Below are 18,114 nucleotides of genomic sequence, written 5' to 3' on the forward strand. Positions count from 1 at the left end.
AATAGTAAAATAACTCAAAGTAAGGAAGCAAAGCTTATCTGCAGGCTAGCTGAGGTTTATTTTCCCCGCCAATTTTGCTAAATACAAAAGGCACCCGAAGCCAAAACGAGGAACGGCGGAGAGCTGGTTTAATTAAAGCAATTTCTGCCGAGATGAGGCCCGCACAATGACTCCACTAAATAAGGCTCGGGGTGTTAGCGAGCAGAAAAAGGAGCTGGCTAATAACTATGCGGGGAGGCATGCTCGGTTGTGGTAAGGCACGGGGAAGGCTGACGGTCTGTGGATAGAGGACAAAAGATAAGCGAACGTGGATAAAAAAGAGAGATAAGGAAGGTAGCGTTGAAAATGCAAGGCCAAGGAAGAAGTAAAGATGTGTGCCAAGGCACGAGGAGAGACAATTGAGCCGCAGGGACGTGACCGGAATGAGCAGCAGGGAGATTTGTAGAGGGTTTTTCTGCTGGTTCCAGATCAGCAGTGTGAAAGATTACTCTGTTTGTCTCCTAAGACGTGAAGGAAATCCTTCAGCCAGCTTCCCTTGAAAAGAAGATTCACGGCGAGAGCATCGAGGAGCAGTGGGAGCCGGGCGCTGGATGGAGGTCAGGGATTAAAGCAGCTGGGGGATGGAGGGGACGCTCCCAACGGGGACTTGCTCCTTTCTCGGCTGGAATTATTCATTTTTTAAAGATAAATTACCCATTCACAGCTGGTGGCTGCCTACAATATGATCCACGTCTTGTCTTGTTGTACCTTGCTGTGTTGCTACACCAGTAGAGGTGTTCGCTGCTCCCGTTGGCGAACGTAGGTCTGGGATCCTCAAACAGTTGGAGGAGAGGTAATTAATCGAGGTGTGGAGAGGTAATCAATCGAGGTGTGGAGAGGTAATCAATCGAGGTGTCCTGACCCCAAGGATGGATGGGCAAACAGGCACACAACACCCCAGACCCGTGGCCCCAAGCTCAACCACCACTCCCTTGGCCAACGCAGCGTACCCGTAGCTTACCCAAGGTTTTGCCTGAAATCAAGAGCTCTTTGATTAAAACAAGCCCCAAATTAGCTGCTGACGTGCACCAGCCACCGAGAATTGGACTCGTATCACAGATCTAATCTAAAGGAAAAGCCCAAAGCACGCTTCAAGAGCACGGTCGTACTCCGCCGGCAATTTCAGAGCTGAACGCCAGACAGAGCTGAGAGCGAAATGAGATTCATTCCTTAATTTTTAATGTAAGAAAATCAATGGGCGTCAGCCAATGAAAAGAAAAGCCTCGGAAAGAGCTCAATAGGCAGCACTCGTTTTAATGAAGGTACCGAGAAACACCATCAGAAAGTGCAGAAGGAAGGGAACCAAAACAGAAATTACGCAATGACGGCGCAAACAGGAGTTATAGAAAAAGTTGTGAATTTTTGTATTCCCATCCCTAAGGCTGTGACCAAGTCACTGCTCCTTGGGGACTGCACCTGGGACTGCAGAAGCTGCCAGCATGATTACAAAACCAACCCTTACATCGATCTCTGGCCTTCTGGCCCCAAAAGTCCCCGCAGCCTGCGTAAAACCAGGGCACGCTTGGGGGCTTGGTGGGCAGGAGAGGTGCAGGAGCGAAATTCGAACAAATCAATCTATAAAAGAACTTCAAACAAAGCAATCTATAAACAACGTGTGTATACAAACACAAGACGCCGCTGCTTCTTCAGGGGATCAGAGGGCAAATTTAAAACAAATCCCGGATCCCGAGGAGGAGATGCCCGAGCACCCCAGAGCTGCCGTCGGAGAGAAGCACGAGGTGCCCGCGGATGAGCTTGCATAAATTGGGATTCTAAAAAAAGCCCCAATCCCCTCAATTCAGCCAGGTTTTTGATCGCTGCTCTTCGGAGAGGGCTCGGAAAAATGAAAGCTGGCCTTATCTAAATCCGGCCTCATTTTGGTGGGGCGTGTTTATATATCAAAGCCACCGGTCCCGAGGATTTTTGCTCGACTCTCGAGAAATTTCAGGATTTGATCCTGAACTCCGGGTAGGGAATTAACGTGCAGCCCGAATCGTTTCATGCAAAAGCAACACGAAGCGGGTGCAGGACAGCAAAGCCACAACGGGAGGAGGCTGTGGAGAGGCTGCTTTCCCTCGTTTCCCATCACAGTGCTAATAGTAAATATTTATTTAATTATTTGCATCTGCATAACATGTCTCTATCTCCTCCCACTCTCAATCGTTCCGTAGAGCAACAGGTTTTTTCCTCCTTGGAAGTCCAAGCTGTCTAAAAACATCACGTCAAAGAAAAAAAAAATGGGAAGTGAACAAACTGACCTCATGGTAGCATTCAGAGCTAATTCAAAAGCTTAATCCCAGATTTTGGTGCTTATCAGGGTATATTCTTCTGTTTTATAAAGAAAACTGTGACTTCACATCCATGTTTTTGTGATGATTTTGGTTTGTGTAACAGATGGACTCGGCAGTAGCTTTGTTATCTTCTTTGTTTCTCTCTCTTCCTGGGCTTTATCTGCGTACTTTGAAAGCAAACCGCAGCATATTAATATTTCTGGGTCTCTCTCCGTGCATATTCATGACCTCCAAGCTACGCCTCGTGTTTTGTCCTCTGTATTTACCGAGCTGGGCTTGCGAGCCTCCCATTAACATGACAATGTTGAAAAATATTTGTGCTCGTTACAGAACCACACAAGTCATTATCTTGTTTGGATGCAGCTCAGTCTTATTCAATACTTACTACAGTTTTAATCCTACTTTTTTCCCCAAGCAGATTGAAATTTGGCTGTTGTGGGCTCCTACCTCTATCTTTTAGGGTGATGCTCGTCCCTCCCCATGCCCATGAGCGTGGCGCCGCGCTATCGGGCAGAAATGTTTGAGGTTTTGGTCTCTTCCAGCTCGACTTTCCATTTCAAAGCACGACGTGCTGTGCGTTGTTCTGTCTCTCCAAATCACCGTCAGGTTATCACTTCACAGATCATTTTCCCTCCTGGAGATCCTGAGACATCATCACAGGTAATGGATGCGGTCCAAAGCAAAGAACGGGGGAGCTCTGAGATCACCCAGCCACCAGCCATCCCAACTGGAAATATTCAGATGCTGGATGCCTTTTTTTTATTATTTTTTTACAGCAGATGAGATGACATTTGGGGAAAAAAAAAAAAAAAAAATTAAAGACAGCCACGGGTCCAGATGGCTGGGAACCAACAGCAAGGATGAAAAACCCGACAGATCTGTAGGGGAAGAAAGGCAGGGGAGAAAGAAAGGCGAAGGGAGCCTGTCGTGTTCAGCAAGTCAAGCACCATAAATCCAAGATCATCACCTTAAAGCACACATTTACTCTCGTATTTGTAAGCAGATGATGGAAGTAGCAGAAATATCAAGCTCCAAAGCGAGCCGACCAGTAGCCTCGTCTCACTGTGAAATATAAACCGGGGGAATGTCAAGAGCAATTAGCGGCTGCACTTCTCAGGCGAGACAAAACGGGAGAATTTTACAGGGCTCCCATAATTAGAGTTAATAAAAACGAATATACAATTCCCCAGGGGGCTGTGGGTGACACGAGTTTCTCTAGCCTCAACCTACCAACGCCCTCCCGGGTTGCACGGTGCTCGTTGGGTTAACGCACGTCGGGATAGCACACTTCCATCTAATGACCTTAAAACAACCCTAGAAAGGGAAGGGAAACTGTTAGGCAAGCAGTGAGTGGACTCAATCAGGAAGGAATCAACATCTCACATTGGATTTCAAGGAGAAAATGCAAAGAAAGAAAGGAGGAGAAAAGGAAAAACGTAGTGCCAAGCTTCTGGGTCCTGGTTTCCTTCCCCTGCCCTAAGCAGCACAATCCCTCCTCTCCCCATGCTCTGGGAAACCTCTAACCCAGGATATCTTTCCAATTTTCAGTTCTAATGCTGCTATCGTTGCTAGAAAGCACTCAGATCTCTGATTTTGATACAGGCTCAAGTGAGAAACCTCCTGCGGCTGAGTCTGCTGCCTGGGAAGCTTCGTACGCGAGCGCAGCGGGACCACGGTGGTGCAAGATGCTCCACGTAGGCACATCCACCCCACAGCCCGTGGAAGAGCCACCCAGAACCGTGTTCAGCGGTGTTTTGGCAGAGTCCTCTTAATAAATGAATGAAAACAGACAGAAAGAAAGGCAAACCAAGCTCGTTCTTGGTGAACCCCAGTCCTCCTCCTCACGGTGGGCTCCTCGCGCCACGCGCCGTGGGTCAGCACCTGCCTTGTAGGGCTGGGACGCACCGTGCTGAGAGCCACGGGGTGCCCCCACCCTGCATCTGAGCCGCGGGGGGCACGGGTCCGCTCACCTGCACTTGCCTCTTATCAACTCCTTTCTTCTTTTCCTTTTTCGTCTTTTTGTTTGATGGCGCTTAAAAAAAAAAAAAAAGAAAGAAAGAAACGAAGGGCGATATCAAACGGAACAGACCTTTCAAAAGGGTTTGATGACAGCAGCCTGCTGAGTCCTTTTTCAACGCAATTATTTTATGCGGGACTAAATCAGAGATAAAAGTCAGCTCTGCCAATAGGGCTTAAATCCCTTCTGTGCAGAACAAGCCCTGGAATTACTCCTGCTTGGGACCAACTCGTGGCCGGCAGCACCGGCGGCAAGCCCTGTGACCATGCGCCCCGCAGAGCCCAGCCCGTCAAAACCCAAAAACCAAACCCAAAACTTGGCGGCTTCACCCCACCAAGGACACGGAGGAGCCAAGGGGCGAGGAGAGGAGCATCACCAGGCCCCCACAGCCATGAAACACGTTCAGATTCAGGGCTCACATTTCTCCCTACTTGCTTTTGCGGCTTTGCTCGCAAAGACAGCAAAAATGGGGCACTTCTGAGAGCTCCTGTTACATCCGAGCGCTCAGGCAGCCGAGGATGCACCAGCACTTCTTAATTTACTCTTCAGCTGCAGCTGAAATCCTCTTCTGTCAGGCAGGTTTTCCACGTAAAACCCCATTTGTACCGGTTTCTGGGCACCTTGCCACCGCCGCTAGATTATTCCCAAACAAGCCCGCGCGCGCACACACGTAATCAGGAGCTGCAATCACATATTTAATCAGCAACGGATTAGGTAACCTTTACAAAGTTCAAGAGGCAGACTGAAATAAAGAACCACCACACCTAAAAACAAACCAAAAAAAAAAAGGTGTTATAAAGGGTTGAACGGGCTCGGCAGTAGGGACGCAAACTCGGGGCTCCTCCCGGGCTGCCCATCTCCTAATATCAAGTTCCACGTCTCGGATGTAACCCCCCGAAGTCATGGATTTGCTGTTAACAGGGAAATAACTGCGAAGCACCAGTATTTCTCTGCCTCATCAAGAGGGAAAGTTCACAAAAGTCAGTTCATTTTGTAATAAAAGCCAGACCTGGTATTCTCCAGCAGTTTTCCAGCTTCGTGGGCTTTCCAGGCACCGGCTCTGATTAATTCCAGAGGGTCCTTGCCGTTGAGTGAATGATTATTATTCACACGGCAGGGTGAAGTAAGTCATCAAGGCTAGGCTTTTCAATCTCTAGTGTCCAAATTTTGGATAAACTGAGAAGCGCAGACGTCTGGCAGCTCCTCTTTAAAAAGCAAGCTGCTTTTTAATAGGAACCACGGTGCCCATCACAGCCTGTGCTTTCCGGACAGCGTGATACGAGCAAACCAAGCTAGGAGCGCCGACCATCTGGGCTAGCCCGAATAACAGCCTGGACTGATCCTTAAATTCCTGGGGCAGAACGAATCCAAATGTTATCACAAGATTAGGAGACTCTGCTCGTTTCTGGGCTGCAGCCACTCATCCCTACCTGTCCAGGAGGAGCAGGACCGGCTGCCAACACTGTTCTACCAAAAAAAAAGACCCGAATTTAATGCTACCTGTGTCTGCTTCCCATATTCCTCATTTTTTTTCCAGCCTTCCGACACGTTTGGCATATCGTTGGGGTATCCACGGCAGTTATTTGTAAGAACAGCCCTATAATTTTTAAGGCAGTCTCATCAACACGAAGTTGGGAGAGAGACGAGTCAGAATAGAGAACGTGAAACACCCCATAGATAATTTCCAATCTTTTATCACTGTACACTGCTGCCTTTGAGGAGCACCATGCCCAATAAAAGAAAACACCCAGGAAAAATCAGAGCAATCCATTTGGGCTTAAAATGCATGATCCAGCCAAGGAACTGGCAGCAGGACCTGCCCACGATATGATGTTGAAGGCAACCCAGCTGACCCAACATGCTCTGGACTGGTGTGAAGCAAGAATACAAAAAGACACCTCAATATACATATATATATAGATTATTTTTAAGGACTATGTTCAACCTGGATGGAAAATTTCTCACCAAGGTATAAGCCAAGGCCAATATTTATTCCAGCTGTAGTTCAAAGGAGTAAGTTTATATCCAAAACGGTTCAGCGGGGAGACATGGAGAGCACGGCATCTACATTTCCTTGCCCTTTGCTCCTGAAACCCACAGGTTTCAGCTCGGCAAGATAGGAAATGAGAAGAATATAAAGAGGGACAGGACATTTACGTGACCAGAGAGGAATTTCGGGATTGCAGTCATGAAAGTGAAGAGCAAATATCGAGAGCCTCACATTCTCACTGACGGCCACGGGAGGAGAGATCGCCGCTCTTCCAGACTGGTTTCATCCCTGTTCTTGTGCCGAATGCCAATAAACTAATAAATAAATAAATTCATAAGTGGATAAAATCCATCTCCATTGTTTTTCCATTTGATTTCCTGAAAGTTCACTGCCAGACAGCACAAGGCATCGAGTGCAAATGCTGTTCCCGCGCCCGTTTTCACAGGTAGGACGACAAAACCACAATATTTTTCTAACACGCTCTGAGTCCTCTGCCTATTGACCGTCTTATCGAGTGATGGCAAGAGGAACAACTTCACTCCCCGAAGCGAGAGCTCACCTGGATTTTCTCCCCTCCTGTTGGGTCCGAAATATCGGGACTAGAATAACGTCACCTCCCCGGATTTGGTTTCATTTGGTGTCATTGAATTGGCTTCGCTGCAATTCATCGCGCCGCGGAAATTCTTCCTTTTAACTAAAAGCTTTCCATAACCCTTTGCTTTTAAATGATAAAAGCTGAGGAAAATGCCTAGTTTTTGCTCGCGAGATACAGGATAAATCATCGCATGGGTCAATGCTTGCTAATTGCCCATGACTACGTCCCAATTTAATGTGGACCGACAGAGGGGTCTCTAAATAATAATGCCCTCTCGCTTGCTGCCATAAAACACACATTAAAGAGGCCTTCTTTTCGGAGAGCAGGTGCTGAGGCTAAGCGCTGACAAAAAGGCACTTCTGGGGTGTGAAACACGTTATTGAATTAGCAGTGAATGCATTAGTTAGGTCCTGGCTATGTTTAAGACGTCTCCAGCCATGCAAGAGCCTCCTCGCCCCTACAGCCCGTCTTTGGGGTGAGAACCTCATCGGCCACCCGCCAACTGTAATCAGGGGTAGAAAGGCACGTGAAGAAGGATGAGGGTCATGGGATGTTGGGAAGTTCAAAGGAAGGAGGAAAAATGATGGGGACACCGGATGCTTGGAGAAGGGAAAAGAGCGGGGCTGCTCGCAGCGGGACGGGGTCGGGGCCCCAGTGCCCTCACTGCAGGTCCTCGGGGAGATAGGATCCATGCCAGGCAGGTTTAATCTCTCCTCCAGGTAGTAAACGAGCCTTTCATAAAGCCCAATGCCCCCAAAAGGCCATTGAGAGAAATGAAAACCCAACTTTTAAGGCTGCTAAGCCAAAGCAACGCCCTTATCTATCACATCACCTAGGAGCCCCGCGCCGCTAAAGCCAGGGAAATGAATAGTTAATGACCCCATAAATCTTAGGCTGCCACATAAACATAAACACATTTTTTCTTGTCATGTCCGAGGGAATAAATGTTTTATCACACCTTAACTCTGCCACATTGAATTATTCCCCCGTCCCTATTACTATTTTAAGGCAAGTACGCTGGTCCTCCGAAGAGGCTCTGAGTTACCCGGTTATTTATTTGTGAACGGATGCTTCCTCTTCGTCGAAGTGCTCCTGTGGAGACTTCGGGATGTCAAATATGAGACTAAAGAGAAATTTGTCTGACAGAAGGGACTGGAAGTTGGAACAGAGGGCGAGCGAGTCGTTTCGGGGTGAGCCAGCGGAGAAGAGCCCAGGGCCATGGACAACTTGGGTGGAAGGACCCAAGACTTGGGGCTGGGACCCCTCTGCTGTAAAACCCCATGGTGCAGACCCGCAAGGAATACCTACAGATGGGTGTTACAGTGAAACAGGGGGCAAAACACACCTGTGGGTTTCTTAGGATGGTTCGCGGGGTCTCCACCAGTTGACCATGCTCCTTTCACGGTCAAGGGTTGGCCATGAAGGAAGAAAGGATGAGTATGAGCTCCCAGCAGCCAGAAGTGGCCTTCAGGACCCTATTTCCCTGACGGTGGAAAAGGGAAAGGGAGGAATAACCGCTGTGAGATGTCCAGGTCTGCCTGGAAAGGGCTCGCTCCCGTATCTCTCGTATCTCGTAACTCACCTCCGCCTTCGGGGCACGTCACGTGCGGCTTCCCGAGGCTGCAGCGAGAAAATTCCCCCGGCTTTGTGCAACTCGTTGAAATCTGACTGAAGACTATTATTGAAGTGCAAAATATAATTACAGTGAAGATCAGCAGGCAGAATGGTGCCGGGGAAAGGGGTGTGACATTGCTCGACAATTAGGCAGAAACGCAGGAGAAATGGATTGTAAATAAAAAAAGGGGGGAAAAAAAAAGAAAGAAAAGGATAAATTCAACAAAAAAAAAAATAAAATCGTTTTAGAGAATGCTCGGTATTGTTGTTAAACCAGCAAAGTGGAGTTGATGCTAGCCACTAATTCAGGGCAATATCTGGACCCTTTGCTCGATGTCTTTATCTGCAAAATACAGGCTAGGGACCGTTCTGAATTTCTGATAGGCACAAGCAGCAATAGGACAGCTGGGTTTGATTTACTGTCACACACCCTTTGAAAATTCCCCTAAAGTACTTTCTGTTCTTTGTGTGAAAGAGCTGCTGCCGAGACACAAAGTGTTGTTATTATTATGATTATTGCTCGGAGTGTTTCAAAGCCGGTACAATAAAAGTTCGGGCTGGCAAACCACTTCCCAGCAAAGCAAGCACGAACATCAGCAGCTCACGGCTTGTCCAAGGACTCCCTGGGGTCTTGCACACCCCCTGGGATCTCCAGCTCTCCAAATTCACCCTTTTCTCCCTTTTCTGGAAGTTTTGGCAAGGTTTCCAAGGAGCGCAGGGCGTTGTGCAGGGCTCCAAGCCACTCGATGAAGTCCAACCCAGTTAGCTCCCGTGCCACGAGGTTCCCTGACCGCGCCGCCCTATCGATCAGGCCGTCTGCAAACGCTGCCTCATTTATTTAGGGTTTGATTTGAGCAGCTGGAGCGTGCCCGAAAGGTCACTCGTTTTGCTCCGTTCCTAGCGAACAACGCCCCGCTTCCATTCCTACCGGTTCCAGATCGATGCTGCTCTCCTCACCCCTCCCAAGCCAGCTTGAATTTTCTATGAAAGAGGCTAAAACGGGGCTGACGCTCCCCACCCCTGGCTGTTTTTCTGAATTGCTTCTCCAGCAAACTGCAGAGGACTTCACCTCCTCTGGGGATGAGGAAATCCGGCCGAGGAAGCAGCACCAAATTCCAGCCGGTGCAGTGGCAGCCACGGAGGTGGGAAGCGGAGGCACTGATCCCGCAAGGTCTTTGGGATTAGGGAGGAGATTTAGGGACCTAAGCACTACAGAATCACAGAGCATCCCGAAAAAATAATAAAAAACCTCCTGAATACCTTGGCAAAGCTGGAATGCTACTTGAATCTTCCAGCAACCCCACTAATTGTGTGGCACCGGGTCCCAGCCCTTCACACACGAGGTCCCACAACATTGCAAGGCAGGGAAACCTCACCCAGTGATCTGGGACTTTACTTCACCATTATCTGATGGCGTTTTAAATGATGGAAAAATGGTTTAAAGTCACAATCTTACTTTAGGAAACGGTTCTACATCCCATTTATCTCATCATGTGGGTAAGCATCAGCATCAGCCCGAAATCACCCGCACCCGAGGTGTTTCTCGCGGCGTTTCCAGCCTTTCTTTCCTCTCCTCGTTGCTTTTTTTTCTGCACACGCCTTGCCTTCTTGACAAGCTGGGAAGCCACCCAGAGCACCCCTGGCTTTGGAAGTTCCTAGCCACAGCCTGACGGTGCTCTCAGAGGCTGCTGGTGCCACTTTTAATCCTCTCCATCACCCGTCCACGCAAGCAGGTGGCTTTGCAAAAGAGCTGGCTGCGTCCTGCCCTGCTCTCCGGGGAAAAACCTGGGGAGAAAAGGAGCTGGAGGATGTCAATCAAGCTTCCAACATCTGTCCCCATCCCGGGTGCTCTTTATAAGCCGATCCGAAGTAATAACAGCAGAAAGCACAAGGTATGTGAGCTGATTTTGAATGCGTCTCTCTCCTTTTCTTTCCCTTGCTTAGTGTTTATCGCCTTCCAAATTCAGCCTTTAAAAAAAATTGCATTCATCTCACCCAGAAGAGAGAAATGTATTCTCTTCATAACACTTTGTTCTCAGCAGAAAATCAACTTTATCTTGATTGTCAGGCAGAAATAAAGCTCGGAGACTAAGAGCCGAAAAGGAGAAGGTTTTGTGCAGCCGCAGCTGGAATTTGTTTTAAGAAAGAGAGCAATATTCAGGTTTGGCTTACAAAATCTGAGCACAATATGACATGGCCCATGAGGAAAGGAAACCTGCCCTGCCCTGCCTGACTTCCCTCGGTTGGAAAACACCTTCCTGGCCTTCATTAATGCCCAAATTTCTGCCCAGTTAAACCACGAACCCAAACACCCCGCGGCAACACACCGGCCGAGGGGAAAAAAAATCATTTTAGAGGCTCTAAAATATCCCTTTGGTGCTTACCCCGGAGGAATCGGGAAGGAGATGCTCGGCGGTTTGCAGCGATCTGTAAATATCCCGGTTTCATTTGCGTTTTTTACGGGTATAAAACTTGCAGTATTTAAATCCGAGCTGAGGAGCAGAGGGCATGAATATTGCATCGGGTACGGCCTCGGTTTAATAGGGCTTAAGGAGAGGGGAAGGTCCGAGTGAGCTCCCCGAGTGAGGCTTGGAGCAGAAATAGGAGAAGTTGAATCACGTGAGAACCTCTCACACCCAAAAAAGGACCCTTTAGTTGTGAAATTCAAGTCCTCCATCACTTGCCTTCCTCGTTGCCACACCTTGGGTGGAAAATACTTTGGGTTTAGGGAAATATTGTGAACTTTCTGCCAGCCTCTGCTTTTCCTCTGCCCCTTTTTTCTGACGTTCGTGCACAAAAATCAGCCTCGGGTGCCTCCATCCCTCCGGTGGTAACCCTGAACCTGATTTTGCTCGGGACTCAACCAAAATATATGGGGAAAAACAGCCTTCCCTTCTTAAACCAGCTCCTGGAACGACCCAAAGCTACCAAACGGATCCCAAAATCCACGCGGCCAACAAGATGTTGGCGTCCCTCTAGCTCGGGCACGAGAAGCTGGGGAAAAAGCTCGTCTGCCATGTGCTCTGGGGTTGAAGATGCAGAAGAGCATCACCTTTTGGCTTTAATTCATTCATTTGTAGCTCCAACTTTCATTTGCCGTTCACCTGGGCAGGGAAAAGCCAAGCCGCTCCCCCTTTCCTTCTCCAGCCGAGTGCTTTGGGCCTTGAGGAAAATGATGGTTGCATGCCAAAAAAAAAAAAAAAGGTTTTACAGTAAATGCTGAACGTGTTTCATATTCACTCCTTGCTGATATTTTTTTCCTGGGGAAAAAAAAATATTTTTTTTGGAGTTTTGCTCACAGCAGGCCAGAGCTTTCCCGTCCTTTGGCTTCTCCAGATGACAAAGTAAGAGAAGAGGAGCCCGCGGTTGCAGCAGGCGATGGCACGTACCTTTCCTGTGATATTGATTGCTCATTTGCAGGACTTCACTTGAAAATAATGAGCAACCCAGACAGAAGCGTGGCCGATCCATTACGCCGTCCTCCTCATCACTCAGCGCCAAACCTGGGAGAAATGCAGCCCGCCACACTGGCGTAAGATCCACGGGGCAACACCATGGTTTAATTCGCAGGGAATACGTTCTCCTTTCAAGGTTTTTTCTCCTCTAGAAGTCAAAGCTTGCCTCGTCCTCACTTCGTCCCACGGCAATCTTCCGATCGTTCATTAAAAACGCATTAATGGCACGGAAAGCGCCTGATTTCCCTCTGCTTGGACGCGAAAACAGAAGAGGCCAGGGGGCCAAAAGTTGGCAGGAGGGCACACCGCCGATGTATCCCTTTAAAATCAGTCCCTGGGTGCTGTTAATTACAACAACTTACAGCAGAAGACATCGCGTTTTGACTTTAAAAGTTATTTTTACTGAAACCACCTCAATTTCTGATTCGCACGAGGCCAAAGAATATTATGATCACCTTACCCCTACCAATAACAAACCAACCTTTGGTTTAGCATCTGAGAAGAGGAATCGGTATTTCGGGACACTTTTGGGGCAGGAAAGATAAGGAAAAGATAAATAATCTTACGGCAGAGCACTTCGGATTTCCATTTTTCAACAAAACTGTTCCTACAAGGGGTCCTTAGCATCAAACCTCGATGCGCAAAACCAACTTGCGACGCAGCGGCCGCGCCGAGGGATTTGGGATTTGGGATTTGGGATTTGGGCTCGGAGCCGGCGTGCCCGTTTCGGGAGGCAAGCTGAAGTTTTTGCTCCGAATTTGCTTCTTTGAAGCTCGGGAGAGTCGTGGCACTTTGGAGAGGGTTGGCTGAGCACAAAGCTCTACTCACAACCCGGAGCGGCCGCCGTCCGTGCCGTGATCCCTCCCGTTGCCTGCAATCGAGTCCTGCTAACGATGTGATTCAATTAGGCACAAATCAAAAGCTGGCTGATACTTTTCACAATGCAACTCCGGCTCCCGACCAATTCCCTACCCAGATGGAAGAGCTTGATAGAGTTACTGGTAACAGAATATCCCCCTCTGGAGGGATGTTAACAACCCTTTTAATATCAATACACCTGCCGGAGCAAAGCTACGAGCTTGCAGGGAACTGTGCAAGCACACGGGGAATGCAAACGATTCCCAAAAAATCAAGTTGAGGGGGATTTGGGTGATGCAAACATGGAAGCCAGCAAGGATTTGCTCAGGTCGGGAATCCTTTTCTCCCTTTTTCTAACTGTTTACATCATGAAACTTTGATGGATTGAGACAAAACGGGAGTTATTCTGCAGAAAAAATTATGATTTATTCTGGTTTAGAGGGTCGCGTGGGCAGCTGGTTACCTGTTTTCCTCCCGAATCTCTCCGCCCGATGACCTTTATTTCGGATTAATGAGACCGACGAACGAATAACGTTTGCAGGAGAGATCCCGGGGACACCGCCGTGCCCGACAACCCCCACCCCAAGCCAATTTGGTTCTCCTAACACCCACCTGCTGTCGCGGGGCACGGGGCTGGCTTCATTTCCACGCGCTCAGCATCCCCTCGCTTCCACTGTCAGAAGCAGTTAGCGTCAGAAATGTAGGATCACGGGGAAAAAAAAAAACAAGAGTTGCACGTGCCAGCATCCTCAGCCCTACAATATTTTATAACCCCGTGCGCAAATGCCTTTACCTAAGTGTCCTTACACCAAATATCCTAGCACGCACGTGGACCACGAGAAAATATAAAGGTCCAGAGGTCCCCGTCAAGGTCCCCTAAACCTTTTTCGGTCTTCTGAGCAGAAAACTGTAGGAAGCTTCCTTCCAAAGCAGGATAAGATCACAAGTTCCTACAAATTTATGAAGAACTTGGAGGAAATTACAATAAATGGTCTCACCACCAGCAAGTCCAGCAGTCCTATATTATTATAAGTCCTATAAAAAAGCTCTACCAGCCCTTCAGACCCCAATATCTGCCACCAGGACGACGCCAATGAGAACCCCAATGAGGAAGAGGGTCCCAGCATGACTCGGGGTCTTCAGCACTGGGAAGGTTTTAGGGGCTTGTAAGGGCTGCGATCGAAGTTTTAGGGGCTTGTAACTCCCTTGAGGAAGGGGCAAAGTAATTCCCACAAAGACGCCCTCCCTTCAGCTCCTCTGTTTGCCAACCAACGTTTTCCTGCAACTCCAGGCCGCGATTTCAAAGAGTTTTCGACCTCTTTTGACCACCTCGGAGCATTTATAAGAAGACAGAAGTTGCACCTCACTTGCTTTCCGGGCTTCCCTTACAGGAGAAACCCCCCAAGGAGCAGATCCCAAATGCCCGAGGCTCCCCACCCCGATAAAATAAAGGGTTCCCGAGCATCTTGCACCTTGCAGCGGAGCCCAAACTTGCTTTTCATCCTCAAAAGTGGCAACAGAAATGGATAATTTTAAGGGAACGGGGCCAAAAGAACCAACTTGTTGGCTCCTTTAGAGGTCTGATTGCCCCTACACCTGCCCGTGGCGCGGCAAATCCTTGTATTAAAGTGAGCTTTGGTTTGCTGAGATGCTAAAACATCGAGCGAGGGCAAACTTTTTGAGGTTTACTCACATTTAGTGAAGTCCCTAGGCCTCTTCCAGCGCTGCTCTATCCCTGAGCCGGCTTCCCGCAGCAGCACGCGGGGACCCCAACGTTGCGGAGCTGCTTTAGCTCGTCAAAAAAACCCTTTTAAAAATCGGGCCAGGCCCTCTAAAGGACGCCTGGAGAAAAACCCACGTGCGGAGCAACTGAGGAAGGGCTCCGAGAGTTACTTGAGCTGCCAGCAGCCTGCTGGTGGGATGGGGCCAGCCCAGGTGGCACGCAGGGGGATGCGAAATCCTAAAACCTAGCCCGAGGCGGGCTGGAGGATGCCCGGATTTCAGGCTGTATGGCAGGAGGCATCCCGTGGGTTTTGCTCTCCCTGTTCGAGCAGCACGGCTGCGATATTTCCCGACCTCTGCATCCTGGGTGAGGGAAATTCAGAGCCTGGGGCAGCTCCAGGATCGGGGCACGGAGCGGGAGAGGCGGTGGCCCCGTTGTGCAGCCTCCCGGGAGCCCTTTGTTAGCAGGACGGGCTCCCTGCGGGTTTGGGGCCGGCTCGGGGGCCAACTTTCCCCTTTTTGCAGCTCGCTCAGCCCCAAAAGAGGGATTTGGGGCGCAGGGCCAAGACGCCAGGCTGCAGAAGGAGCGCACCTGCGTGCCGGAGGTGGGCTGGGAGCTGCGCAACCCCTTTTCCTTCCCCGCGGCCCCAAACAATGCCGGGGCACGGCGGTGGCGTTGCTCCATCCCCTATCTCCGTTGCTCCATCCCCTTCTCCGTGGCTCCATCCCCTCCTCCGGCAGCAGAGGAACCTGCAAGCCCGTGTGGGGTGGCGAGGAGGAAGAGCAGCGCCACGGTTCCCGGCTGGGAAAGCGGGCGGCACCCCGCTCCGACCCTATAAACCCGCCTCTCCCCGGCTGGGGAAGGCGCTGGGGCACACGCACCCCAAAGAAAACCCTCCCGAAGTCCCCCAAAATCACGACAGGCAAAGGATTTATCCATCAGGGTGAGGCAGGCAGCGCCTCCGGGGGGGATCGCCGACCCCATAAGGCTGCCAACCTGCTCAGCACCCCCCCGCACCCCACAAAAACCCCGCTGGGCGCGCGGGGAGTCGGTGCCCATTGTTCCCACTGCGGGAGCTCAAGGGGGGTTTTGTGCTCGCCACGAGCTTTTTCCCTCCTTCCTGGGTAGGATTTGGGGGAAATCGAAGCGTTTTAAGGCGCCCCCACACACATAACACCACCACCGCCACCACCGGGCTCTCCCCCGGCCGCACTTTCTCAGTCCCGAGCGCTTTTGGGGCTCCCGGTTCCCTTCTCCTCCTTCCTCCGGGAGGGAGCCGAGCCCTTCCTGCAGCCTCTCCGCCACGTTTCCCCCTGTTTCTGCCCCAATTTGCCATTTTTCCCCCAAAAATAAAAAAAGGGAGAGGTGCAGCCCCGAAACAACCGCAGGGACTCGGAGCCGCTTTGCGCATCTCTGCGCTCGCCTCCTCGCCAACTCACCGCCGCCTTCATCCCCTCCTCGCTCCTTTCGCTTTTCTTTCTTTTTTTTTTTGGCCTCCCGGCTCTCCAAAAAAAAAACCCTTCCAAGATCCCCAAAAAGCCGCCGATGGAGGGGCAGGAGAAGGCAGGCGGCACACAAGCGGCGTTGCCACCTCCTGCCACGCTTCTCCACCGTTCCCCTTCGCTCCCGGCGTTGTCCTTTTCTTCCCCGGAGCCCCGGCTCCTCTCCGGGTGGCGGCCGGGGGGGGCTCGGAGGGCTGAAACAGAAGGGAAAAATGGGGAGAGGGGAGCCGAGGAGGAGGCTCGGACTTACCCAAAACGCCAGGCTTGAGGCTCGCCAGGGCGCAGAGGAGAAAAGCCAGCTTGGGTACCCAGGCGCAGCCGAGGCTCCTCTCCATATTTCAGCAGCAGGAGCTCGGGGTCCCGAGCAAGCGAGGCGAGCTCGCCCGAGCCCCCCCCCCGGCCCTTTTTTGGGGCTCAGAGGAGGGGAAAAGGGAAAGCGAGGGGCAGGGGAAAAAGTTGCATCCAGTCCGGGAGCCTGGCAGGGGCACTACCTCGAGGAAAAAACCTTCGCAAGGGTCCTCCCACCGCCGGCGAGCCAGAAGGAGCCGGGTCCTGCTTGGAGAGGCGGCCGGAGCGCATCGGCGGGGCGGCGGCGGCTCCGTGTCCGCCGGGGGGAAAAAAAGGGGGAAAGGGTTTGGGATATGGGGTGGGTGATCCCCCCCCAACCCCCCCCGGAGGGGTTGAGCCTTTGGGGTGGAAGCTTTTGGAGGGGTCTCTCCCCGGGGGGTGATCCTAGAGGGTGAGCCTAGAGGGTGATCCTTGGGGGTGATCCTAGAGGGTGATCCTTGGGGATGGTCCTTGGGGATGCTCCTTGGGGATGGTCCTTGGGGGTGATCCTGTAGGGTGATCCTGGGGGGTGATCCTGGAGATGATCCTAGAGGCTGATCCTGGAGGTGATCCTCGAGGCTGATCCCGGGGCTTGATCCTGGAGGACGATCCTGGCGGATTTGCTCGGAGATGCTCCCGAGGGATGACGCCGGGGGGGGGGGATTTTATTGGGATGCTCCTTAGGGGATGCTCCTTATGGGGTCGCCGGAGCTCCGGGAAGCGCCGAGGGGAACGGGAAGGAGCCGGAGGCGCCTCGCCGGCTCCGGGCGCTGCCCGAGGGCCCGGGTGGGGCCGCTATGGGGTGGGTTGGGGCTGGGGCTGGGGTTGGGGCTGGGGCTGGGGCTGGGGACGGGCCCGGCCCCGCCGCGCTCGGCAGCGGCCGCCGCAGCGCCCCGGAGGGGAGCGGGGGCGCCCTCTGGGGGCCGCCCGGGGAAGGGCGGAGGGAGTTATAGGGGGGGTTATGGGGTGGCTTTGGGGTTTGGGGGGTTATGGGGGATCGGGGGGGTTAGGGGAGGGGGTTAGGGGTTTGGGAAAGGGGCTGCGTTAAGGGCGTGGGGAGGGGGCTGGGGTTGGGGGCTGGGTTGAGGAAGTCAGTTAGGGGGGTGGGTTTAGGGTCTGGGTTAGGGGTCCGGGTTTAGGGTCTGGGTTAGGGGTCCGGGTTTAGGATATGGATTAAGAGCCTGGCTTTAGGGTCTGGGTTAGGGGTCTGGGTTTAGGGTCTGGGTTAGGGGTCCGGGTTTAGGATATGGATTAAGAGTCTGGGTTTAGGGTCTGGGTTAGGGGTCCAGGTTTAGGGTATGGGTTAGGGGTCCGGGTTTAGGATATGAATTAAGAGCCTGGCTTTAGCATCTGGGTTAGGGGTCCGGGTTTAGGGTCTGGGTTTAGAATATGGATTAAAAGTCTGGCTTTAGGGTCTGGGTTAGGGGTCTGGGTTTAGGATCTCAGTTAGGGGTCTGGGTTTAGGATCTCAGTTAGGGGTCGGGGTTTAGGATCTCAGTTAGGGGTCGGGGTTTAGGATCTGGGTTAGGGGTCTGGGTTTAGGATCTCAGTTAGGGGTATAGGTTTAGGATCTCGGTTAGGGGTCCAGGTTTAGGGTCTGGGTTAGGGGTCCGGGTTAGGGTATGGGTTAGGGGTCCGGGTTTGGGGTCCGGGTTTAGAATATGGATTAAAAGTCTGGCTTTAGGGTCTGGGTTAGGGGTCTG

The 18,114-nt window shown here is 51.3% G+C and overlaps 1 protein-coding gene across 1 annotated transcript in view; it reads right to left on the bottom strand.

The window, feature by feature from the left end:
• Positions 1-16,419, bottom strand: part of DCC (DCC netrin 1 receptor) — a gene marked incomplete at both ends in the record, with an annotated part of 357,065 nt that extends 340,646 nt beyond the window's left edge. The window contains one exon of the mRNA XM_084304310.1: positions 16,335-16,419. Within this exon, the coding sequence (XP_084160436.1) occupies positions 16,335-16,419 (85 nt within the window). The remainder of the gene's footprint in view (positions 1-16,334) is intronic.
• Positions 16,420-18,114: the final 1,695 nt, after the last annotated feature.

Source organism: Netta rufina (assembly GCF_964035555.1).
Source record: "Netta rufina genome assembly, chromosome: W".
Taxonomy (NCBI): domain Eukaryota; kingdom Metazoa; phylum Chordata; class Aves; order Anseriformes; family Anatidae; genus Netta; species Netta rufina.